This window comes from Centruroides vittatus, unplaced genomic scaffold (genome assembly GCF_030686945.1).
Source record: "Centruroides vittatus isolate TY-2023 unplaced genomic scaffold, ASM3068694v2 scaffold_769, whole genome shotgun sequence".
NCBI lineage: Eukaryota > Metazoa > Arthropoda > Arachnida > Scorpiones > Buthidae > Centruroides > Centruroides vittatus.
This window is the reverse complement of record NW_027122717.1, coordinates 3,143,437-3,171,062: the sequence shown is the minus strand read 5'-3', so window position 1 is coordinate 3,171,062 and position 27,626 is coordinate 3,143,437. Positions and strand designations below refer to the sequence as shown.

At 28.9% G+C, this 27,626-nt stretch overlaps 2 protein-coding genes across 3 annotated transcripts in view; one reads left to right on the top strand and one right to left on the bottom strand.

Moving 5' to 3' along the window:
• Window positions 1-27,626, top strand: part of LOC136989770 (cation-dependent mannose-6-phosphate receptor-like) — a 213,176-nt gene that overhangs the window by 143,181 nt on the left and 42,369 nt on the right. The window lies entirely within an intron of this gene.
• LOC136989767 (helicase ARIP4) overlaps window positions 1-27,626 on the bottom strand; it is a 57,777-nt gene that overhangs the window by 13,724 nt on the left and 16,427 nt on the right. For both annotated transcript variants that reach the window (XM_067288025.1, XM_067288026.1), the window contains exons 2-10: window positions 22,533-22,618; window positions 21,462-21,631; window positions 20,925-21,381; window positions 20,449-20,852; window positions 12,193-12,455; window positions 8,922-9,038; window positions 8,609-8,840; window positions 6,594-6,761; window positions 82-196 (exon numbers count right to left, since the gene is read on the bottom strand). In XM_067288025.1, coding sequence (XP_067144126.1) covers window positions 82-196; window positions 6,594-6,761; window positions 8,609-8,840; window positions 8,922-9,038; window positions 12,193-12,455; window positions 20,449-20,852; window positions 20,925-21,381; window positions 21,462-21,573 — 1,868 coding nt within the window. In that variant the 5' untranslated portion in view covers window positions 21,574-21,631; window positions 22,533-22,618. The remainder of the gene's footprint in view (window positions 1-81; window positions 197-6,593; window positions 6,762-8,608; window positions 8,841-8,921; window positions 9,039-12,192; window positions 12,456-20,448; window positions 20,853-20,924; window positions 21,382-21,461; window positions 21,632-22,532; window positions 22,619-27,626) is intronic.

Genomic DNA, 27,626 nt, shown 5'->3' with positions numbered 1-27,626 from the left:
AGTTAAATAAAATAAATTTTATTACTACATGATAAAATATAAAAAATAAAATTTGTATCCAAATAAATTATTATGATATACTTTGTAAGAATGCTTTTCAGAGCCATGGATGTACTTGCTTGACAATTTTTAATACGATGTCCTTCGTCACATATTATGAGATCAGGTCCAGGATTAACAAGTGCACAATAGATATCTTAAAATAAAAATTAAATTATTTATCAAAAAATGGATAACAGAATTACTATTTATGTTAATCAAAAAATAATCCGACATATATTCTAGTTTTATTTTTTCTTATTTATAAATATATATCACAGTCAGATTTATAAAAACAAAGCATTTAATTTTCTAATTTTTGTAATTACACAGATGCTAATTTGATTTTAAAAAAGTATGATTTAATAAAAATCATTTTCAAAGTAAAAGTAAATCTAAAGAGTAATTATCAGGTCAGTTTATAAGTCAATGCACATTTTTATGACCTTGAGAAAAACCTTGTTTTGCTGTTAAAAATGTCAGTCTAATGTGATAATTTTTACACTGAAGTGTTAAATTGGATCTCATTCATATAATACTGTTCAGAATTGTGAACATTTCAGTTGTTTATTTTCGTTAAAATGGAAGTAACCGATGAATATAAAAGACATGTTTTATACTTTTTATTTTTAAGTGGTGAGAATGCTACAAATGCAGCCAAAAATATAAATACGGTACATAATCAAATTGTAATTAGTGCAAGGACTGTGCAGAAGTGGTTTGAAAAATTTAGAAACAATGATTTTAGTGTGGAGGATAAGGCTTGTACTGGAAAGACCCGTTGACTTTGATCATGATGCTCTCTCTGCACTAGTTGAAGCAGAACCATCTTTAACAGTTGATGAAATTGTGGAATGTTTAAATTCATCCCATGAAACTGTTCATAGACACCTACAACAAATTGGAAAAGTTTCAAAGCTAGGAAAATGGATACCACATGAACTGTCAATAGCTAACCGACAACAACATGTAAACATTTGCACGTCTTTTTTATCCCGCATTGCTTTAGAACCTTTTCTTGGTAAGCTGGTTACTGGAGATGAAAAATGGATCCTCTATAATAATGTGACAAGAAAAAGACAATGGATGGATCGCGACAAGCAGCCAAAACCGACTGCAAAAGGTGGGTTGCATCCAAAAAAAATTCTTCTGTCTGTTTGGTGGGATATGTCAGATGTAATTCACTTTGAGCTGTTAGAACCTAATCAAACAATTACAGCTCAAATGTATTGTGAGCAATTAGAGCATTTAAATGAAAAATGAAAATGAAAAAAAAATCGACCGTCGTTAGTGAACAGAAAGCAGGTTCTCTTGCAGCATAACAATGCCAGACCACACACTGCAAAAATAACTATACAGAAACTTGAAAGCTACAACTGGGAAATTTTACCTCATCCACCATATTCGCCAGATATTGCTCCCAGTGATTATCATCTTTTTTGCAGTTTGCAGAATTTTTTAAAAGGGAAAACTTTTGAGGATAAAAACAATGTAAAAAAGGCTATTTCTGAATATTTTGATTCAAAATCGAAATCATTTTATGAAGACGGGATTAAAAAGCTACCATCAAGATGGCAAGAAATTGTACAAAATAATGGTGAATACATTATAGATTGAAATAAAATTTAATTAAAATTTTCTGCTGCTTTTTTTGTAGATAAAAATACGCATGAACTTATGGACTGACCTGATAATTATTATGCCTTTGTGGTCCTTTTTATCTTAATTTAAATTTCATTTGTATACTTGTACTTTTATATATTAACAGGACTTATTATACTGGAAAATATGGATGAAGAAATATTTTCCAGTATAATAAGTCCTGTTAATATATAAAAAGTACTAGTATACAAATTAAATTTAAATTAAAATCTAAAGAGTATTTAAAAGTGCAGGCATATCCAGCAGAATTTTTCTTTAGTTAATGTTTTTCCGATGAAATATCTCTTGGTAGTAACTTCCAAATTTCATAAAACACAGTATCACTTCACTACAATTTTTTTCAGTGTCCACTTCACTTGGTGATAGACAGTTCAATAGGAAAAATTTATTATAAACTTTTGTCTGCACTTTTTTTCTAACAAATTTCTTTATTGACATGACTATTTTTCACTCCAAATTTTAAATTTAATATTTAATGATACAGTATGCAAAATATACATGTTACTAAATGCCCAGGATGACCAAACCATAGCTCGTGAACTGCATGCAATTCTTCTAGACCAGGAATGACAAACCTTTTTGAGCTCATGTGCCACATAGTAAGTATACTTAGTTTTAAAGATAAACATCTTTAAAGCTAAGTATGCATGCCAAAGTTTTAGACTTCAAATAATGATATTTAAAGAAATTGAATGAATATGCTTTAATTAGAATAAATGTAAAAAATAGTGATGGAATGATACCAAAGTTTCTCCCAATTCTGATTTTGATTCTATTGAAAACTCTCAATTCAGATTATTTTGAATACTTTCTAAAGTTTATCTGTTTAGAAAAATTAATGGTTTATATTACAAGCATGGTACATTCATTAATAAACATCAAGCTTAAGAATGGAAAGTGATTGGGAAATCCAGATTTAATTTTCCAAAAGAAACATGAAAATTCTCAATTTATATGTGGATATGCATGCTTTATTGTGTTCTAAAAAATAAATTTGTAATCTTATTTCAGATAAAGTTAATATTGCAACACTACTCCCAAAGAAATTACAGCTAATTCCCTTTTTACTCAACGAACTATTCTATCATCTCATCTAGGATTATCATCTTTGGAAACTGCTTCGTTGGTGATGCAATGACATGGGGAGAGAAAGATAGATGGGAAGATGCACTGTGACTAACATCATTTCATGTATGGAATATCGTGTACTCTCTGCTTTGTCAACATGAAAGTTTCCAATAAACTAATATTTAATTGTTAATATCATAATTTAAAAACTTCTTAATCTTTGACTGAAACAAACAATTAATTTGCTTATAAAATGTGGAAGAATTGGAATTGAGGAAATCGTGACAAGATTTCCTCAATTTCAATTAAACATCCCAACACCAGTGAAAAAGCTTGCTGAAAAAATGATGATCAGGTGATAAACTGAAAGGATGATTAAAAAAAGACAGATGATGAATCAAAATTGTATGATACGTTACAGGCCAAATGATTTCTCCTTATATGCCACTTTGAACATGCATGCCATAGGTTTGCCACCCCTGTTCTAGACCTTTATTGTAGCTTCAATATATTTAAGTATTATAATTAAATATTCAGGAATATATATCCTTTACAGCTACCATTTAATAATTATATATTAAGTAATTTTGCTTAGAGACAGACATTAGGCACTACGTTTGGATAAATTTAATAACTATAAATAAATCAATATTTAATTTAGAAGTGCTGGAAAAAAGAATTGGACTGGAGTGGGACTCAAACTCGCAGCTCTCTTGTGGGAGGTGAAGATTGGATGAAAGTTCAGGTAGCATAAGTGGCAACACATCTGCACAGTCTGCAGGAATTGCAGATTTAAGTCTTGCTCTGGGTCAATTATTTTTCCAGAACTTTTAATTACCCTCGTATTAAGTGTTGTATGCCTCTAAATTATGCATTTATTTTTTTATATTTTGTGTTAATTTCAAATCACTGATAAAATTTCTTCAATTTTTTGGTGGACTAATTTGGCAACAAAATTAGTTAACTGATTCTATTTTCAAAAAAATCTAGCAATGGGTTGGATAACTTTCTTGGTTGTTAAGCAATTTTATTTAAAAATAACTTACTTGTTAGATTATTAATCATACTATTAATAAATAAATTGTGTGAGGCACCATCTGTTATGAGATTTTTTTCATAAAAGTTTTATATTATTAATTATTATAAAATGACAAAAAGTTTAATTTTGAGAGTAGAAATGAGTTTTATTAAAAATTTTTAAATGGTAATAACATGTAAAATTTTCATTAAGTGCACCCCTCTTCTATCTCCCTGCCCTGTTGACCTTTAACCACCAAAATTTAATTGCATCAATGCCCTTAAAACACAAGCTACCTGCAAAATTTTGTTTCTTAATCATTAGCCCATCCTGAAATATTACATGAAATAGACGTCAACATATACACACAAACCCATAGAATTTTTCCCCCTTTCCTTGACTTTTTTTGGGTTTGGAAGGTTTCAAAACATGGAGATTTTCAAAAAACAGGAAGGGTCAAATTTTACATAATTCCAATACTTTTCATTGTTATACATACATAACAGCCATAAAAGTAAAAACTCCTTATTATTTTAAAATGCATTAATAAAAATCCAGGACAATAAGTAAAAAGTGAATATAAAAATTTATATTCTAATTAAAAAAGATTCTCCCATTACATAACTTAATCAGATAAATCTGTAACAATCATAAATTCCCATTTTAGTTTATCATCATCCTAATACAAAAAAGGAATTAAAATGACATTGAAAAATATCAATTAAAAACATGCTCCTATCAGTCAAGAATTATATAGATAATAATCAAGTGATAAAAATATGAACACTTTGCAATCCAAAACGATACCATAAATTTTATATGTAGAATTAGTTAAATTACATATTAAATATATTATATATAATATATAACATTAAAAAACCAAACTGTCATCCTGTGGTGTTGACAGCTTGCTTTTTGAAATTGAAAATGATCTTGTCATTCATCTGACAGCATTCTAATTGTAGAAATTTCACGTTGTACAACATAAAAATATATTAAAGATAAAACTATTTCACAATGAATAATTTTTTAAAGACAAACCACAGTTTAAATTAAAATAAACAGTAATTATAACAATTTAAAGATTTAAAATAGACAGACAGAAAGCTAAAATGAATATTATATGTAAAGCAAACAACTGTTAGGCTTGTAGATTTACTTAAATGGAAAAAACACCATAAATGGTCTTTTTGGCAACTGATTATAATTATTCACCTGTCATAACTATGAATATCAGTGCTAGATTTGCTTAATCTTTCTGAAACATCAAAAATTGATAGTTTACTACAGTAACCTATGCATGTTTACTGATTTAAAATACATCTATTATTGTATGGTCTTGTGAATTCTGCTAGAAATACTGTACAGTACAAAACTAATTATATTATTATTCAAATATAGATATCTTACAATGAAGACAATCATTACATTAAGCAATTTGTATTCAAGCTAACTTTTTATTAGACATTTTGTATCATCTATCATGATGCCATATTTCACACTTTTTGTGTGAAAATAAAATTCCACAAGTTTAGCAACTTTTAAATACAGTAAGACTCTGCTTAACACTGCCTCGATTAACACTGATTTGATATAATGCGGTCTGCTCAAAGCCTTAAAAAAAGCTAAAAAAATTTACGCCGATTCAAATTATTGCAGAATTTCATTGATTCGTATAATACAATTATTCCCGAACACAAACCAATCAATAAAAGGTGGCAATTGGTCATAGTGCTGTACTTTCCTTAAATCTATGTATGTTTGGTGCAATTTTGAAACAAATATAACATCATGGATGCCATAGGCAATATTGATTTCACTTGGCAAGAATTAACTGATCAATGCATGAACAGAGTATGGAAGAAGTTACGGCTTGAAGGTATCCAAGAATTCTCAATGAGAAAAGCCTATTGCTGTATCATTTGGTTGACCAAATTGTCAACCTCATCGATACAGCAGGACTAGGAGATGTAGACGAGCAGGATATTGAGGAGTTACTGCAGGTTTCTGGTGAGAGCCTTATCAACGACGACCTTCAAGAACTGGCAGAACAAGGAATTCATGTAGAACTGGAAAATAGAGTTTCTGAAAATGAAGAACCCAAAGAATTTCTCTACAGATTTCATTAGTGAAAGTTTGATAACAATAACTGAAATCGTTGATCAAAATTGTAGCAAATGATCCAGATTTTGAAAGGAATGCAAAAGCAAAACAATGATGTTTTGGATGCTATCTCTTGCTATCGACATTTGCTTAACAAAAGAAAAAAGCAACAAATGAAACTACACAATTTTATTGCAAAAACAAGAATTGCAAAAAAGATAGGACTTTTGTTACAAAAAATGAACTTTACACTTTTGTGTGCATATGTTTGTGTGTTAATTAATATATATTATTATGCAAATTAATATAAAAATAATTTAAAATTATAGTAAAATCTGCTTATTTTTAGTCGTGTGTTCCCTTTTTCCAATTTACTCCATGTTAAAATGACCTCGTTTAATACTGTTTCATTTAGCGCTTTGTCGTCTAGGAACATATCCGCCGCATTAAGTGGGGTCTTACTGTACTAGCACAAGAATACCAGTGTCCTTCATCAACCAGAGAGAATGGTGTATGGTCAGATGTTTAAATGCAAATATTTATTATTAGACATAAAATTTACTTTTAAGACAATTGAAATTTGTCTTAAAAGTAATTTGTTTTGTTGCAGAATATCCAGATTACACAAAATTCAATGAAACATTTAACGTGCCAAATAGTAATTTAAAATAACAAGAAAATGAAATTTTAAACAAATTATTACCATCCAATAACTTTTTAATCTGAGCATCGTCTTCCACTTCATTCACTATAGTTTCTTCTCTTTGCCGTTTCTTTCTTCGATTGTTTTTTTTAGACAACTTTTTGAGTGCTAACATTCGATACATTTCATATCCCATTAACAACACTCCTCCCATCTTCTGCCATTCCACTAAAAAAATTATTGGTGTAATTATTATTGTCAATTTTAAAATCCTGTTGATGTTTTTAATTATAAAAAGAATATTTCTGTTTCATATTTTCAAATGTTAAGAAACATAAATTACAATGAACAGAAATGTAAAAATATATAAATTTCTATTAAAAAAAATCTTTTAAAATTAAGCAGAGATTCTTGTTTTCATTTCAGAAAATGCCATTTTAAATATTGCAAATATGCCTATGCTAAATATAATAACAGAAAAGATAAAAGACTAAGACTAGAAATACTAATTAATTAATTAATTACTTTGAAATTTACAAAATATTTAGATAGAATAATAAAAAGTACTATCTCAATTTTGATAGAAGAGTGGAGTTTTGTACAAGTTTTACCAAAAAAAATAATTCAAAATCTTGCTAAATCAGATATATTTCCCTGATAAGGTTACCCATCTTTTTTTTTTTTTTAATCCAAATGGTCCTGTTAATTGAAGTTGCTGAATTTGATCTAAGGAAATTTCCAGAGAATTCAAGTAGGCATACAGATATCATCCAGTTAAAATTAATGTCTAGGTAGGAATCTTGATAAATTGAATTACTGGACTTTGTTTTATTGAAGACAGTCTTACAGCTCCCATTTATCTACATCTGTTACATATTGTTATCATACCTACAATAAATTGCATCATTCAGGAAGAAAGATAACCCAGTATTGGCTAGGCCCATAACAATAATGTAATATTTCAGCATGATGAAATTCCCCATTATGTTTTGGAAGTACAAAACAGTTTGGATGAAAGGTTTCCAAGAAGGTGGATTAAATATTGGGGAGCAAAAGAATAGCCAGAATGTTTAACCACTATGAACCCACTAGACCTTTTCTTATGGTGACACTTGAAATCTAAAGTGTTTCATGAATCTATTTTTAATAACCTTCATATTGTTTAAATTTAATTTTTCATAACAGCCTTAATTTGTGATTATCCAAAGAAAATTCTATATTTGCTTGTATTACAAATGCAAGACTCCAATGAGATAAGGTACACTTCCTGGTAATACTTCTCCATATAAACTTACTCTTGACTTGTTTTGTTTATGCTTATGACATGGATATAATAGCCAAACTACAAATAAAAAAGATTTGAAATATGGCCCATTAATTACAATAATGAATTTCAAAAACTTTCCAGAGAGGTAAGAAATTATCAGATAGTTAAAAATAACAACATAAAAATTTATAAGTTACTAACAATTCAAACTATTATTTCTACATCAAACTGACGTAGAATAAATAAGAAAAATAAAATGCATAAAGAGTAACTAAAACAAAATGTTTGCAGATCACATAAATTAGGGTATGGCAATTAAATTAAAAAAATATATAATATTCAAAGAAACAGTAAAAAATCTATCAACAATTTAAAATTAGTTTAATTTTCAAATTGTCATTCACTGGGTGAATAGATTCACCAAACACTGTAGTTGATTGTGGGTTTGCACCTGACCAACAGGCTGGCCATTTGAAGTTTTCCAAGTTTTCTTCATTTGTCTAACACCTAAATAGGGACCAGTTTCCCATAGAAAGAATGCCCAGGAGGCACACCTAGTTATAGATTGCCCATATGATCCATGTTTTATCCAATCAAACAATATATTAACAGCACCTATTTTAAATATTACACACAAATAAAAAAAACACATTAGAATTATTATTCTAATTCATCAAACAGTTAAATGGAAGCCTAATAATTATTCTTCATGTACAAAAGTAAAAAACTTTTTATTTCAGTGTTTTATTTCTGAATTTTATTTGTAACTTCCGTAAAACTACTCAAAAAACATATTAATTTAACTTACTTATTAAGTTAGCCCTTGCCGATGTTGTTTTGTAATTTTCATTCAATAAATAAATGTTAAAATTCCTTGGTCGGATATCTCCTTTCTTTAGTTGTTCTTCCGTCAAAGAACTCTTTGCTGGTAACCACATGTCAAATTCAGCCATCCAATTTTGAATGGTATTAATTGGTACGATACATAGAACGGATCGAGCTGATGTATGGCATAAATAAATATCTACAAATGAAATGACCTGAAAAAATAAACACATTAGTAAATTTATGAAATTTTATTTAGTTTTATTTAAAAAATAATACTAAAAAAATATTCTTACTTGCACTGTTTTACCTAATCCCATACTATGAGCTAAAATACAACCAAATCCAGTTGAAGTTTGATATCGTTTCAGATTTTCTACAACATTGTCATAGAGAAAACGAATTCCTCCAATCTAAATTACATTAAAAAAAATTATTATTATTATTATTATTTCACAATTAAAAAACAATAAATTTTTAATTTTATGTTTATAATTCTATAGATAAATTGAGTTTTTGGTTATATTAACAATTTTGATTTCAACTGAAAGTTTCACATTAAGTTTTTGTTTGTAACTACATGATTATTCTTTAAATTAAGGATCAGTTTATAATCCAAAGGCAGTGTGGTACTGCAACAGTGAAGTTTGCAAAGTTCCACCACTTTCATTTCTTCTGCTCCACCAGATGTCAAATTACAGGTGTCCCTTCTGACCTAGTGACACAACTCCAAAAATGAACATTATTTAACTTCAACACCGTACAGAGTTTGAATATAAACCAAATGATGTTCTTGTCCAGTGACAGCTAGCAATGCTGAAATTCCATGTTGCTGTTGGACTATAAACTGGCCTTAAATTATAAAAAATGATTTCTAATTAAATTTGCAGAAATCTTTATTTTACAGCTTTTGCCAGTGTATTAGAATTAAAATCCCAAATCTAAATGAGACTTCTAAAATAGATATTTTGATAACATCTGTCTGTGTATTATTATTCCAATAAATGTATTAAGAGCAGGTTAATAACATGCATTGGAATTTAAAATTGGGATAAAAATAATTAATAAAGCTTTATTATTAATAGTTATTTATTGCTTTATTAATTAGTAACAAATTTATTACTAGTTTTGATTAAATCAACATCATCAAATATATCAAAAGAGTTAGAATGTTAGAATATGAAAACATCTTAAAATGAAATTACATCAAGGTCATATCCTGAATAAAGGAGTTAGGTTGAGCTAATATATGAAAAATTAAGAGAGATGTACACCAAAATTAGTAAGTGAAAGATGTGATAATTTGTGAACAGACAAAAAAGTTGTCACATGAAAGAATAGATTTAATCAGGTTTTGGATACTTTTACTTGTGACATTGTAAATTTCTTCAGGAACACTGAGAATGAAATGGAACATTGTTCTATCCAAATGTTCTTGAAAAAGTTTGCAATGCCTTAAGCAAAAGCACCTGAAACCAATTAAATTTGTTCATTTACAAGCTTATGTGATTTTTCAATACTCATTACAAATTACTGAATCGTTTATATATTACACTAAGCAACAAAAATTAAATTCTAAACATATATTGACTTTAGCATATATTATTTTTTCTTTTTTATAAAAATATTCAAATACCTTTTAAGTTTTTGTTTTCTAAATTGTGAAATACAGAAACACCCCACTTACTACAGTTAATACAGTTTTGAATATAAACCTTACTATTTCGAATTTAAGCCACACTTTTTATTCCATTTTTAAGATGCGAAATTAAGACGTGGCTTAAATTCAATGCAAATATTTTAACTTCTTATTTCTGTTGATCTCCCAGTTCCCACAACAACTGGGTCTTTACTTTACACTCTATGCATGTGCATAGTATTGCAATCATTGACAGCAGTTTATTTGATGGTTCCCTGTTCACACTTTTCTGATTTTATCCAGTTGTTGTTTGATAGCAGCTGTGTAGAATCAAATTTTTTTTATTACCCATACTCACTAATAAAGGAAAAATGGTTTACATATGATGCTGAATTCAAAAGAAAAGTTATATTGTGCACTGGAGAAATAGGAAATCATGCAGCTGGTAAAAGATTTATGGTTGATGATATAAATGTGCATTGTGGGAGAACCACAAAGGAAAAATTATTTTAGTGTAAACAAACTTGGTCAAGCCGATCTGATAACATGCTCCACAAAAGCAAATCAAGTATTAATTTTGTTTAAAATAAATTTTATAAATTCTTGGAATCAAGTAGTTGTTCAGAAGAATTTTTCACTGAATATACAGTAAGGGGTGTGGTTTATAGATTCCAGAGGAACCAGGTAGTTTTTACTATAGCTTACAGTGACTGTAAATAAAAATGTCCAGTTCCTTTTTGTGCTTGCGCATGGATATACGCAATGTATAGACTGAATGGAACAAAACTTAGGTAACGAAAGTAAACTGTCTCATTGCACATGCGTGTGGACGTGTCCAATAAATGGAAGCATTGACTGAACGAAGCATGTGCGTGCACATATTTGATAGACACACAAAACTCCTAACATAAGCACTTCACTACTATAGTGGAGTGTGTCTAAAAGGACAGAAAATCATTCTTGGGACCTAAAAAAGGAAGATACCTTGCGATTGATGCAAATCATATATATAAAATCGTTTTTGTTTTTTATTATTTTTTCCAATTTTAAACTCCTACTGTAACTGAAATTCGAAGGCAGCTTATATTTGAAGTAATATGGTATTTAATAAAAAAAAATTCTGATTTGCTTGAAAGGGATTTTAATTTAAAAAATAATTATAACTAATTTTATAATAGGCTATAAAATTCATAGAAAAATACAAGAGGATGAAATGAAGATGTCATTAAACCTAAATTTTTGTCACAGTAGAAGTTAATCTGAAATCCTCTAAAAAGCAGCTGATAATCCAGAATTGTTTGATGACAATCTGGTATATTAATATGCTGTAAATCAGAATTTTGTGCAGATTTCAAATGTGTTCATTAGTTGAAGTTTTTGTAGGTTTTTCAATCAATCTTAATGCAGTATAGTTATACGTTATATCATTTTCACACTAATTAAAAAGCATGAATAAACAAATCAGAAACATAAAGAAGTGCACTGATATAAAATGTGCAACAAATGCCCACAATCTGAACATTGCAAAATGTTTGCATAGAACTTCCCGAACTTTCAAAAAATACAAATACACCACATAATCCAGTACCCTCTGGTCTTGTAGGTGTCAGATGAACAAATTTCTACTGTACTACAAAAATGCAAACAAATAATAAAACATTTAACAAGCAACAGAATGAATGGTTTTGAATAGTTTATAATTCTATTTTATATTTTATGTTAATTTTAACAGCTCTTTAATTTAATTTTAAAATTGGTCTTAGAGAAATCTGTGATAAATTTAAATTCTAGAAAGCTTTTGATTAGGATGTCATATTACTATGAAAATGCAAAATTAATTAAAAATAAATGTTTTTTTTTTAACCCTATCTTAGTTAAATCTTACCAATTTTATGCATTATTTTTAAAGTAAAAGTTTGCCATTTTACCTGATGAGGTTTTACTATCCTGGATAACTGAGGTGCAAGATATATATCAGGATCTTCACTAGGGTGACCAAGATTTACCAGAACTCTTCCTTCTGCATCTGGCCGATTTAGACAATCATCAGTATGAGAGCCACTATTGTTTGGGTCTTCAATTTCCCCTTCTTCATCACTTAACATGACAATATCATCATCATCTCCTCTATTAAAATGTTTTATTTCTTTGTTTTCTTCATCTGAACTGGATATATCTATTACATTTTTCTCTAAAAAGAAATTTATCCAAATGAAATTTTTAAAATTTCAGAATTTTCTACCATTGTATTTACACACAAAAACAGCAGAAAAGTTTTAAGAAGCCAGAAAATATTTATTAGATAAACATTTTTGAGGTAGAATCGTTCCACCTTCAGATCACAACAGAAATAAACTAACATCAAGTGCTGTCAAATACATTATTTTGGCTACTGTATTCACGATTCCTAATTGCATACTCACTGTGAATACATCATTGAGGGTTAACTCTGATTCACTTATTTAACATTTTTTTTTTTGCAAAATGTACTGTACAATCAATTAACAACAAATGTTCTTTCCTCCAAGCTTTAATGTACAATGAGTATGATCTAATCATTGTTATGGGAAGTCAGAAACATGAAAATGCCACCAATATTGATTATTATTGCAACTGGCTAGTTTCATTGGGCTCTATCTCATGAAGGTCAGCATAGAGGATACATTTTGTTATTTTATCAATTGTTCATTGATATTAAAACTCTTCATCAATTATTTGATTCAATTTTAGCTGTAGAATTGTCTATTTTTAATATTACAATTATTATATCATACTCTCTTCACTCTAATAAAGAGATGATTTTTAATAAGTTAAATTCTTACTGTTTTGTGTTTCTTTTTAAGTTATAAAGTTATTATTTGCATTGATTTTATCCTAACTATTATTATCTGGTTAGATCACAAACCTGTCTAATATTTTTAGAACCTCCTGAATGGTATTTTTTTTTACACAAAATTTTTTCATTTTTTAAATTTACACAGGATGTACGGTACATTTTACTACAAGAAATTCTTACTTGGGTTTAGTGTTTTGTACAATTTCTACTTCTCTGGTAACAAGGAATTAATTCTAATCATATTAAAATTCCATACAATTAATGCTTTCAGCATTTCCCATTGGGGAAGCTCTAAAAACCCTCTTTCTAATCCTGTATACAGGACATTATTGATGAATGTCAGTAATTTCACAAAAATTGAATTTGATATATATAAAATTTTTTCTGCCTGTGAAAAATCTATTCTTTTTTACAAAAAACTTGACAAGTCTTCTCAGCTATGGTCTTCACTGTTTCTTAAACAGCTATGAAATAAAATAGAATAAATGGTAATGGGCTCTAGTAATCCGAGATTTGTATATACAGACTAATCCAAAAGCTTCATACTAAATGTGAAATTTGTTATAAGGATTAATAGTGTTGCAGGTAATTTTTGTCTGACCCTTAATTTTTTCCTGGAGTTTTCTTCCTCATTTCTATAAAAGAAACTATAAATATAATACAGTATTTCATTTAATAATGAGTCAATTTATAAGAGATGTAATAAATTAAAATCTTTCTTTTTAAACCATTTCCTCACAGGAATCTTATGAACCTTTGAAAGCTAATTCAATAAATTTTTCTCATTTAATTTTTTTGTTTTCTAGTTTATATATGATTATTTCAAATTTATCTTATAATAATTCAAATAATGTTCTTGCAGTTTTCACTAAAATATTGCTGCCACTGCTGCAACAATTTTATCCTTTGTTTTTCCAAAGCTACATTATAGTTATATTCTGAATCAATAGAAAGCTTTGCTGATAACTGCTACACAAAAAAGAAAGAAATTTATACAGGCCAATCACATTACAACCAATTGAAAACTTTTGAATACATTTTATTTGATTACTTTTATGACCCTATTGCTTGTAGAAACAGTAATTTTCAGCATTGTAATATTAGAGATATATAACTTATAACCAATCTTATCTATATATAAAATAAAACACTGGAATTTTAAGAAAAAGAAGTGTACTTATATTGTATATTTTGATCTGATATATGCTTTTTATTCTATGGTCCCACCACTTTTCCTACAAACACACTCTGAATTATATTAGATTGATCAGGTAATCATCATGTGGTTTAATAACTATTAAGAATATGTAAAACAAACTTGTTGAGTTTAGTTTTTTGAGTTCTCTTCTTTGTATGGCATCCCTCAGGAGTTCTGTCCTAAGTAGATTTTTACTCACTTATTTACATTTTCTTTTTTCAGGATATATTTCTCTTATTTATGCTTATGCTGAGAATGTAAGTAGAGAAATAGGGTCACTATTTCTCTACAGAGAAATTTAATATATCTTACTAAATGGAAGGAATCAACAAATTTAAATATTAACTTTTCAAAATCTACTGTAATGTGTTTTTCACTAATAAAAAATCCAACATATTTTTCTTTTCATTTTGACAACTTTACAATTCAATATGTAATTTATAGTGATGTAACGAATAGTATATTCAGCCTCAGCCTAATACCGAATATTCGGCTAGGAACATTGCCGCATGGCCGAATATTCGGCTTGATTAACGCACGTACGAAAATTGGCGCGCAAACCGCATTATGGCAAAGATCGCGCACCGTGCTCTCTATTGGCCTGCTGTCACTACGATTTTTCTTCCATTAGGTCTAAATTATTTAAATTTATTAATTAAATTATAATTATTAAAGTTAATATGAGATGGAGCCTAACGTCTACCTCTAGTGCCAAATTGGTTTATAATTTATGTAATAGCCGTAAATAGCCCGATACGATTCGGCAGTTGTTGGTATTTAGATGTAAGTTATAACTTATGTTATTTTATTTGCAATCGATCATTTTAACTCTTTAATTAAACACTAAAATTTTGTTTTTACTACGTATTTGTAGACTGAATAGTACCCTAAGAATATACTTTTGTGGTGACATAATATGGTCTAGTTTCTCCCCAGTTGTGGAACAGTTCAAATATATCGTATAAATATTAAAATATATGTGAATACGAATATAATATAATTAACTAAACAATAACATTAATGCCCGATACATTCTAACCTACACGCCATCAATGCCATAAGATATCGAGCTAGATAAAGGCTATAATAATATTTAATTACGAAATAATTTAATACTAGAGTTAGATGCTATTTCTTATTAACTTTAATAATTATAGTTTAATGTTCAGCATTAATAAAAGTTACAAAAATGATTAATTTACTGTGTTTTTGTTATTTCTTACTCCTGTTTTTAGGTATTCAGTATTCGGCCGAATAGTGATTAAATATTCGGTATTCGGCCGAATAGTGAAAAATAGGCCGAATACCGGGTAGTAACCGAATATTCGTTACATCACTAGTAATTTATGATCTTGGAATTGTTTGATGAGAAATTAACTTTTAATAATAAAATTGTAAAGATAACTAAAACTTTAAAACTTTAGCTGTTAGATGTGGAATCATGTGGAGTCACTGTCACAGCATTATATCAAAGTTCAATACTAAGAGCTGTTTATTCGGTCTATTGTCAATTATGACCTCCCAATATGGTCTTCTGCCAAACAGTCTTCTTTGAATAAGATAACTGTGATGCTAGATAGGTGTATTTCCTTTTAAATAAGTTAAGTAACCTTCCTTACACTAAATCTATGCATATTGCTTGATCATATTTAATGTTATTGAATTTTAATAGCCATATTATGTATTTTGATATAATTCTTTTCTTATAAAAGTTTTAATGGATTTATTTCCCTCTGTAATATATACTTGTGTGTTCATATGAAAGCTACTCGCTATAATTCTTGTCGACACATATCTAAATGCAGGGCTTAGATCTTTTTTATATCAAGCTATTATGTATGTACAAGACTTGGAACGTTTGTTATATGCCTTGTTTCCGGTATTTAAAATTTTCTGTAAGCAGTGTATGTACTATAGAATTTAATTCATTTATCATTGTAGTATTTTAGCCAGATTTTTTCTGCTGTGGTTGTTTTTGCCTTGTTTTGGTATCTAGCCTTATATAAACAAGGCTTTATTGTAAAATTTATAAAACTAAATAAAAAAATTCTGTTTCTTAAATGGAACAAATATCAAACATTTTAAATACAGGTATCCCTTGTATAACACGATGTTTCTACAACATGGTTTGAAAATTGGGGATATCCCTGTACAACATGACTTCTGGTTTCGCTCTTAACACGGTATTGGAAATCCTCCATACAAAATTTCACAATTTTTAGGTGCCAACTTCAATTATTCAATTTTTTTTTAATTCAAGTAAGCATGTGTGTTATCTCAAATTTGCCCACAGATTTTAGAATATTGAACTTTTAAATTTGTTTGTACCTATTGTCAGGTTTACTTTAACGAAAACTGATAGTAGAATTTTTTATTCCTTGTCCTAGCTTTCTTATCAACCAGGTATCATTGTTGTTTATTTCAGATTTTAGACTTTAAGACTGTCACTGTGGTTTGTTTTTATAGATTAATCTTTGTATCTAGTAAAGTTTATTTAAAGATTTTTAGGTAAGTGTTATTAAACTGTTTTTAACTGTAGGTAAGAAATCATTTGTAAAAATGATGAATGAAACACAGCAGTATCTTGGTACTCAAATTATTCCAGTTGGGAACCAAGGTACTGCTGTGTTTTGTTCAACGATTTTACAAATACGGTATTTGAACTCAAATTCTGGAAAAAAAAATCACATGGTACTCGACTGAACAAACGTGACCTGCTAGAACAAATTATCAATTAATAACATATTTTTATTTTGTCAGCCATTGAAAATTATGATAAAAATAAAAAAATGAAGACATTGCTGGTATTTCTGATTAACATCAACAAAAAAGCTCAGATGTCAGATGATAATGATATTTTCGTAAAAAGAAAATACCTTCATTTAACTAAAATATCAATTGCTTTAATAAACATATTTCTCTTAGTAATGAAAAAAAATAGTATACTTTTGCTAACTTCTGGAACATAATCCTATGTTTTACATTTGTCTTTTGTTTTGTGTAGAACAGATTCACATAACATAGCCCTTTTTTGAAAAACCATGCTATATAAAGGTCCATTTGCACACAACAATGACGTGCTGGCACAGTACGGTGAATTTTTGCCTATGAGAAATCGTTGACCTAGTTTTAAACCACCATGTCCAGACTCGTCCGTCACAGTGCCATGCAGTGGAGTGGCATGACCTTACCGTAAAAGTACATTTGATGGGAATGATATTTTCACTGATGGTAAATTTTGTTTTCCAACGGATGACGAACATTTAATTGAAATTGTGCATCAACACTCTGTTCTATTTGATTTATCTCATTCGAAATATATGGACATTAGATACAAAATGAGTATTTTCTCTGTTTTGTTTAATAAAATATGAAATGCATGCTGGGACATTTGAAAATATTCAAAAAATATAGATTTGTCACCTCAATTTTTTATAAAGAGTATGAAACTCCTATTCTGTTGATCTTTTTTGCCATGCTTGATGTACCCACTTGCGGTGCTTTCTTAATTGCATTTCTTTTTCTTCTTCATCGAAACATAGCTATCATAGCCAATACATCCTCAGAAAAGTCCATGACCACTCACTGACAGCATGGTCACGTCACTGTTGTGTGTAAATACTCATTACTGTGCTGTGCTCGACGTCACTGTCACCAAATGGTCACTGTGCTGGCACATCATTGTTGTGTGTAAATGGACCCTAAGGGATACCTATATTTCAAAAAAACTTAAAAACTTATACTTTTAAAGTGTTTAATGCTGGTTTTATTTTTGTTGTGATCTGAGAATGAGATGAGCCAAGCCCAACATGTAGTGCAATCTTATAATCAGAAATGAAAAAATATGATATAATAAAAATCTACCTATAAAAAACATTTTATGTAAAACAAAAATTAAAATTTTTGGTTGTACTTGTATACAGGTACTCCTCACTTTACGACGAAGTTCCGTTCCGATGACTACGTTGTTAAGCGAATTGGTCAATAAGCGAGGAGCTTGCGCCGGGAATATAGGATTGTTGTAAAATTATACAAATTATGCAACAAACTTCAAATTTATTTATAAAAAGGCTATTATAGTATGCTTAGTGCACACGTCACCATTCACCACTGATCGACACTCAAGCTGAGAAAGGGGATTCCCCGAACTGCAGGTCGAAACTCGATTGGTCGTTAAGCAGATAGGTTGTAAAGTGAGGCATACATGTATAGAATTTTAATAAACATAAATATACTTTTAACATGTATACAGTCAAACTTCAATAGACTGCCCTGCTAAATAGCACCAATGAATACTTGTAAATGAATCTTCCCTGTAAATAATAAACAAAAAAAACCCTTCCATGTCTGCAAATCACTAAATGCAGGATTTTGCATTGCAAACATTTTTATCATCATATCACAATTTTCAAAACTCTTACATCTAAAGTTGGTATAGAATTATTATAGTATATATTACATAATTCATATTGTTTGAAATAATTCAGTCTAGTGCCAATTTCAGAGATAAATAAACAGTGGCACTAAATTGAGGTTTTAGTGTATAGGTTATGGACAAAGTGATTAATACAGGCATTATTCATAATGCCCGATCATTATGAATAATGACCAACAAAATCGGGCATTGTAATAAATTTCAATAATTTATCAAATTGACCGGTCATTATGAATACTGCTATCATCTAGTCGGGCAAAGTGATAATAATATGTTGAGGAGTGATCATCCAAAAATACACTAGCCAATCAGCACTCATATCTGAGTTGCGCATGTGTATTGTGTTTAGTACCAAATTTGGCGGCGGTTGCAACTGTTTGTGCTCTCAACGGATTCCTCTTGGAGGGGAGCCGCTGGAAGCTGCCGATTGTTTAACATCACTAGTTATTTATTCACGGTAATTCTTGAACACACGTATCAATAACAAGTATGTATCAATATCTAGTGACGTTAAACAATTGGTGGCCTGCTGACGACTCCCCTCCAGGAGGAATCCGTCAGGAGCACAAGCAGTTGCAACCACTGCCATGATGGTGCACATAGATAAAATTTTACCATTTAATTAATATAGTTAATAGTACTTAGTTTTAAAAGATTGCATGTTCTTTTTAAAATACTTTGAAATAATTCACAAAAAATAAATATTTCTAAATTAAGTTTTTTAATCAAATTAATTAATGTTGCACAATTTAAAATTCAGTACTGAACACGATATGCACTCAACGCGATACAATCGGCAACTCAGAGTGCCAATTCAAAGTATGTTGGATGATCACTCCTCAACGTATTATCATCACTTTGTTTGACTAAGTGATAGCAGTATTCATAATGATCGGTCAATTTGATAAATTAATCAATATTTATCACACTGCATGCCCTTTTTGGTCATTATTCATAATGACTGAGCATTATGAATAATGCCCAATTAATCACTTTGTCCATAACATATATATTATTATTTTCTATAATTATATTTATTAAATACAACAAAAACACTATAAATAAAGATGATTATTATTAGAATTAATAATTACATAAATTAAAGTATATTTATTATATTTGTTTAATTGTTAAATCTGTAAACTCAACAAAAATTTAAATTGTCATTACTGCAAAAAATATTTTTGAATCAATAACTTTGGCAATCCTGTACCATGATACTAAGCATTCATTTTCATTCCAATCATGAAATTGCTTTAGCTTCAAAAGCATCCAATGAGATTACTAATAAAATTTAACTTCAAAATTTATTCCAAAAATATTTTTTGGATATATTCTAAAATAAAATATTCTAAATATTTTTAATTTAGTGTAATAAAAAATTAAATTTGTGAAAAATAGACATTGCTGTTTTCAACTACTTAATTGCTGTTTCGTTTCAAGAAACCTCATCTACTTGCAATTTGTGTGAAAATTATTTCATTTTTAATTTATCTATCTTTTCACAGTTCAATCTTTTTTACTTAATTCTAGAATTATTAAACTCATTTTTGAAATTATTAATCTCTTAAAGCTTAACAGCTTTAATGTTAATTTCCACTTGTTCTAAACTTATTATATATAAATATATTAAATATTTCAATATGATAAATTTTGATGTATGTATGATGAAATATTAACATTTATTAATACAAATATAATATAATATGACAAACCTTTCTCTTTAACTTGATATGTATTATTTTCAGGATTTATTTCAGGAGGCTGTTCATCTTCACTGCTATCAAGTATTACAATATCTGTATCTTTTTTCACTGGATTAAATGTAAAATTTATTTCTGGTGTAGAATTACAAGTTTTTGCATTTGATATCCAATTCAAATGTTTATCCCAAAAGGCTTTGGAACGTGCATTATCTAGACTTAATGGTTTCATTTCTAATGATTTACGAACTGGCACCTGCTGATGAAATAATCTTTGTTGTGGATCAAGTACGACTCTTTGTTGAGCCTCGAGTAAGGCTCTTTGTTGTGCTTCTTGTAATCGTCTTATTCTTTCTTGTTCTTCTCTCTGGGCAGCTAATGTTTCAGCATCCAATTCTGATTCTGGGATAATCTCTCTAATAATTAAAATTAAAATATTTTATTTTAATACATACACATAATATAAATTTTATTAATTATTTCTTTACCTGATGTTGCATCGTTCAAAAGGCAACTTCTTTTTTTTAGTTTTCTTCTTCTTCTTTTTCTTCTCCTCTTCTTTTTTCACTTGCTTCTCTTCTTCACTTTCTTCTTCTTCTTCACTATCAGAACTTTCACTTTTATTTTGTTCACTTTCTTCTTGTACATCCATTTCTTCAGTATTATTCTTTTCTTTGTTGCAAGATTTTTCCTCAGTTAGATCATTTGCATTTAACAAACATTCAGAGAATTTTGTTCTTTTAGTACAGTCAACATTATTCTTTTTCTCATCATATTGTTCTGTACAAGACACTGTAGGATAATTCCACAAATTATTATCTTTATTTGAAACTTGAGGAGACGTAAAGAAGTTCTCTGACGATGACGAACAGTTAAATGAGCTTAAATATGACTGTGAAGGAAGTTTATCGTCATCGTTTCTTTGACATGCAGCTTCTAAAACTTCTGTAAAATTAATACAGAAAAAATCAGCTATTTAATAATGAAAAATTTAATTACATAAATAATTTAATTATATAACATACTTTCGAACTGTGTAAAATTTGCATCCCATTCTTTCATTTTTTCAAGTTGAGTTGGATTCGATCCATTCAGTATCCCACCAGGAGCAGATTCCTCCAACGGAAACACTTCCATTGTTTTATCATTCAAACCAAACTTAACATTTGGTTACAAGAATCAAATACCCTATCACCTACAATTAAACTTACTGTAAGAATGGATATTTATATATATATATATATATTCAGTAGTGATTCATCTTAATTATGTTTTATTTACTTAAAAAATCATCACCTTTGATAAAACAAACTGAAAATATTAAAATATAGTCTAACAACAATTTCAATATCAGATATTTTGTTAATATTACAACTAAAATTATCATGTGGTTGTTTTAATGACTAAAACATTTAACTGTGTTAAAGTTTGCTAATCATCAAATTGTTCAACAAAATATTTAATAACTAGTAATATAACTAATATTAATTATATGATAAGACAATCAAACAAATGATTTTGATGAAAAAAACTAAATTATAAGAGAGAAAATTTGATCCATTTAAGTTTGATTAAAGATTAATAACAAATTAAGAACTGAAGTTTTTCTGAGTTATCTATATTTGATTCTATTATAAAATTGCAAAAATCAATGCAAAAAAATTTGAAAATTATAATATGATTATATTATGTAACTTTAATGATTTATATAATTAACTTTTAATGCATGATGCTGCATTTTGAAGTACAAAATTTTAGTAATTAATGATTTAGTATTTTAAGCTTAATATTAATGGAATAACTGACACAATACAGCCCTAAGAGCCTAAGAGAGCCAGAAAATGCTATCCTTATAAACCAAAGTTAACATTGCCAAGTTTAAAGCTTTAAAATTAAAAGACTTTATTGAATACTGAAAATTAAGCAAAAATGGACCAGATGTATTTTGGAATGACACATCTCATATCTTCTATACACATTTGTTTGATTATTCATTCTAGAATGATGTATCTTTCTCTTTCTTAATGCTAAATGTTATTCAGATATTCAGAACTATTTCTTTTAGATAATTTTACCTTACAATATTTTAAACTTACCTTCTTAAAAATAATGTTGTCAAGTAAATCTTTTTAACAAAGAATAATAAAAAGTCTGATCATCCCATATTAACTGGAAATTATACCTGAAAAATATAATTTGTATCAAAATGTTATTATTATTAAATAAAATTTATACAAATTACATAAAATAAAAATTCTATAATGGAAATATGGATTTCATAATAAATGAAGAATGATTAGCATATTGTAATTAGAATTATAAGGGAGGGGAAAAATAAAGGTCAATAGAAATCTGATCCATAGTAAGAAAAAGCAGAATATCAATGATGTAAGTACTGATAGTTTTGTAAAATATTTTTATTTTTAGTGATTACGTGTCTCTCAAGAATATTATTCACTAAAGTAGCACTTTTATTTTAATAAATAATTCAAATATGATATACTAATTAATAATGTTCTGCATGTCATGTTATAATAAACAATACATGATAAAGAAAATATTTTATATTTAAAATTAATTTGCCTCATAAACAAGTCTATATTGTTACTTTCTGATAATTCTATAAAATATTTACTGATGTATGCTTAACTGTAATAACTATAAATTTTTTCTTTTCTAATACAGCACACTCTTGCTAATCTGGTCCTTTATAACAGCGGTCTGCAACGGTTGCAGACCGCTGTTATAAAGGACCAGATTAGCAAGAGTGTGCTGTATTAAGACCACCGGTTGCAGACCGGTGTTATAAAGGACTAGATTAGCAAGGATAATTGCCACATATCTAGAGATTATAAAGGCTAATTACCACATATCTAGGGATTATAAAGGCTAATTACTGCATATTTAGGGATTATAAAGGCTAATTACCACATATTTAGGGATTATGAAGGATAATTACTGCAAATTTTTGAAGAAAATTTGGACATTGATCAACTGAAGATTACGTGAAGTAGTACAAAAGAAATGCAAAATGCTTAGTTGCTTTTTTCACTCATTCAGGTTTTTTATTCGAATATAAAACCAAATACGAAGTGACTGTTATCAATAAATAATGAACAATAAACAATATTGTGAGTGCGATTGTCATCCTTCGTGGAAAAGCGCTAAGAACCCATAAACTTATTTAGTACTGCATGTCTATGCTCTGTATTATTTTCTGTCTGCCCCCAAAGAAGAATTGGTACCAAAAGAAGAGAAATTATGTGTTATTCACTGCCTTTAGGTCTATAGCCACTTAGTAATATAGTATGCTCTCTAATCTGGCATTCCTCTGTGCAAGGAATGCTGGATTGGCAAGAATACAGATATTATTATTTATATATTATCTGTATTCTTGCCTTATCTATATTATCTGTATTCTATTATTGTTTATATAATGAGACATTGAAATACAATGTCTCATTATATAAACAAGATTATCTGTAAAAGTATTACAATTAATGAATTGTAATTATAAACAACTTAGAAATAAAATTTTTATATCATATAAAATATTATTATAATTTTACTATGATTTTTGTATTAAAAAATGAAAAAAAACTGTCATAAATATTCAAAAATATAATTAAAATTATTCAAAAATGTATAGACCAATGTAAGGATATTGTTTATTCAGTTATTTATTTTCATTATTCTTATATACTGTTCCTGATTAATATGCTTTTAGATGAAATATCTTAAGACTATATACAAAAAATTCATTCACAATCACCAGAACATAATTTCAAAAAAAAAAATTTTTTTTTTGTATTGTCTTCAATATTGTATATTTTTCAATGCATTTTTGTTTTAATGCAGGTCCAGAAAAAGACACCACAGTTTTAGCCACTTTAATACCTAGAACTTAGTTGCAACCTGTGTGCTTGTGTAAAGGAAACTGCTTGTTTTTGTTGCCTGCAGTGCCAAAAGGGTGAGTTTCGATACTAATCTTTTACTTTCCTGGCTTTGTTATACATAACAGAGAAAAGTACAGGGATTGTTCAAAAAGTGACTACCAAGATTTTTATATTTTTGAACCCAGAAGACCTTGAAATGTTGGGCAATTCAAAATTCTGAATTTTTTATCTGTATGTAGGGATGTTAGTGTGTGGAGCATGATTTTGTTCACCCTCTTTGAAGTTTAATAACTCCTGTGCTTTTTGTTGAAAATTTCTGAAATTTTGCAGGGAGGTTTGTTTTAGGAAAATTGATGCTAAAATTTTGATTTAAACTTTGGTGGTTAAAGGTCAACAGAGTAAAGAGATAAAGGGGGATTGTGTGTCATATCTTGAGCAGGGTTGAACTTAATGATGATTCTATTCATTATTAGCATTTACAATTTTTTATAAAACCCATCCCTACCCTCAAAATTAAGCTTTTTGCCATTTTATAATACTTCAAAATATAAAAAGTTTTTAATAATAAAATGTCATAACAGATGGTGCCACACATGCAGTTTTAAATGTTGCTGGAAAAATCAACAAACTTTCTGGACTTTTTAAAATGTCTTTACAGAAAATTTATTATAGTAGTATAAATAAACTTCAGTACTAAGCTAAATACTAAGCTAAAATTAGCAACATTTGTCAGATATAATCACTTACTTTTATAATCACTTAAAAGAAGATTTCTTTTTGAACAAATAAAACAAAATGTTATGTCCTTTAAATCCAACATCCACCCAAGTTCCAAGAATTACTCAGAAGACTATTTTATTCCCAGATATTTTATTTAACTGCATTTAACTGCACAGATTGTATCTTTACTGAAGATGGATCAGAGTATTTGCCAATCAGTCTTCAGTAAAGATACAATCTGTGACAAGTTTACACTATTATTCTATTTCCCTGACATCCATCACAGTAACAATCCTGTGATTGATGTCAAAATGAAACTATAAAGGAAATGGACTTGGAGAAATGCAAATGGAACCAATAATGGAATCAACTACATTATATCAAAAAAGAAATTTGTAATCTATGACTGCAAAGTTTTCAACAACTTCAACACGGAGTGATCACAGAATGGGAAGATGCAAACTGCTATTGAACAAGAAAACTGAAAGGATAAAGTTTATTACAATCAAAAAGTAGTACATTAATATGGCATGTATATGGGAACACTAAAATAAAAATATTTGTTATTAACCGAAAATCTGTTGTAGTGGGTGGTGATTGTTCAGTTGAGTACCGAGGTACCACTGCATTTGATTAACGTGATTTTGATACATGCAATAACATTGAGAAATTTATTAATCCCCCTAATCAAGGGATACCTACAGTAGGTAACCTGTATATAGTGGAAACCTGTCTACTACAGAAGACTTGTTTGGTCCCTTGGGGTTCAATTATAGACAGGTTTGACTGTAAAGCTTCTTTTGTGTGTAAAGAATTTTTGCACTGGCAATTTTTTTTAAAATGTTGAGTGTATTTAAGCAAAAAATGTGTATTAAATTTTATTTTGGTAACAGAATTACTGCTACAAAAACATTGGAAATGTTGCAAAAAGCCCATGGTGACTGTAGTCTATCAAAAATAAGAGTTTCCAAGTGGTACAAAATGCTGAAGGATGGCAGAGAATGCATCAAAGATAAACAAACTTCGCTCTGGTAGACCATCCACTTCAACTGATAAACAACATGTTCCTAAAGTCAGAGATTTGGTGCTCAATGATCATCGTTTAACAATTATGAATGTTATTAAACATGTTCTGTTATCATTTGGATCTTGTCAAACAATTTTAAATGATTTGGGCTGGCAGTGTGTTGCTTCTTGAGTCATCCCAAAAATGTTAATTTTTTTCCAAAAACATCATCATGTTCAAGTGGCTGAGGAAATGTTTTCTTGAGATGAATCACTCTTAAAATGCATCATTACAGATGATGAAACAGGGATCTATGCTTTTGATACTGAAACAACTCAACAATCAAGTGAATGGCACTCAAAAGTGTAAATTAGTAAAAACAATGAGTTTTATTTTGCTTTAGTATATGTTAAAAACATCTTGGTCTTGATGCAGCTGGAAAACATTTGTGGAATCTACATGATGTTTCTCATGCATTTCATCTCATTTTTCTCATAACATATAATCATTTCACAGTAGTGTTTGTGAGTATAAGGTATTTCCACAGTGCTCTGCTCTACTAATGAGTAGCCTACATAATGTTGACTGTTTATAAGTGTTGTGTCACACCTGGTAACAATTTGTAAGATCACATTTTTAATTTGCATTTTGTTTTTATGTTTGAAAAATTTGCACATTGCCCCAGAATTTCCATGCAATTTTTCCCACAGACTATCCAAACAGGTTTGTCAAGCAGTAGAATCCAAGCCCCAAGGGCTCAATGATGTCAAAGGGACCTGGATCTAGAAGAACCCTTGTGGAGGGATACAGGACAGAAACAGCACTTTTGGTTTGGTGAATGAGAAGAAAAGATATGGTGAGAGTAGGTCCCAAAGTGTGAAAAAGTGTTAACTTTCCCCTCTTTTTTCTCAGGTTATGAGTGTCACGAACAGTGGCTGTGGTAAAGTTGGTGAAGAATTAATGTATTGCTGTGATAGTGGTGAGTCTTGAACTAAACTTGAGGAAGGTGAAATAAACTTTTGGTTCTTTCATTGGTGTCGTAGAATGTGTTTACCCTATTGGATACATTTTTCTTCGTACCTGCACAGGGAACTCTAAACTATTAAGAACTTCCCCACACTGGACTTTTAGCCATATTTCTATCCAAGAATATTAATTTCTAAATAGTGTTAGAGTCATAATTTTTTTACTTAAGTGAATGATGTTCAAAAAATTTAGAATATTTGAAATCGTGTTCAAAAAGTATAGATGATATTATTCTAATAGTTGGTTAAATCACTTTTATTATGAATTTCAGAATATATTCTCTTTGGCATACTATCAATAAATGATTGACATTGTTAAGACTAATTTCAGACCAAATTTTGTGTTTTTCTTTGAAATCTTTTTTGTTGGTGGGATTAGATTCTTGCAGTCATATTTTACAAATGGACCAAATATTTTTAATTGGGGACAAGTCTGGTGAGTTTTCAGGCCAATCTGAAAGCTTTATGTTTTTAGATGTAAACCATTCTTTAGCATTTTTGAATGTATGACCTTTAACTCCATCCTGTTGAAGGATTGCATCA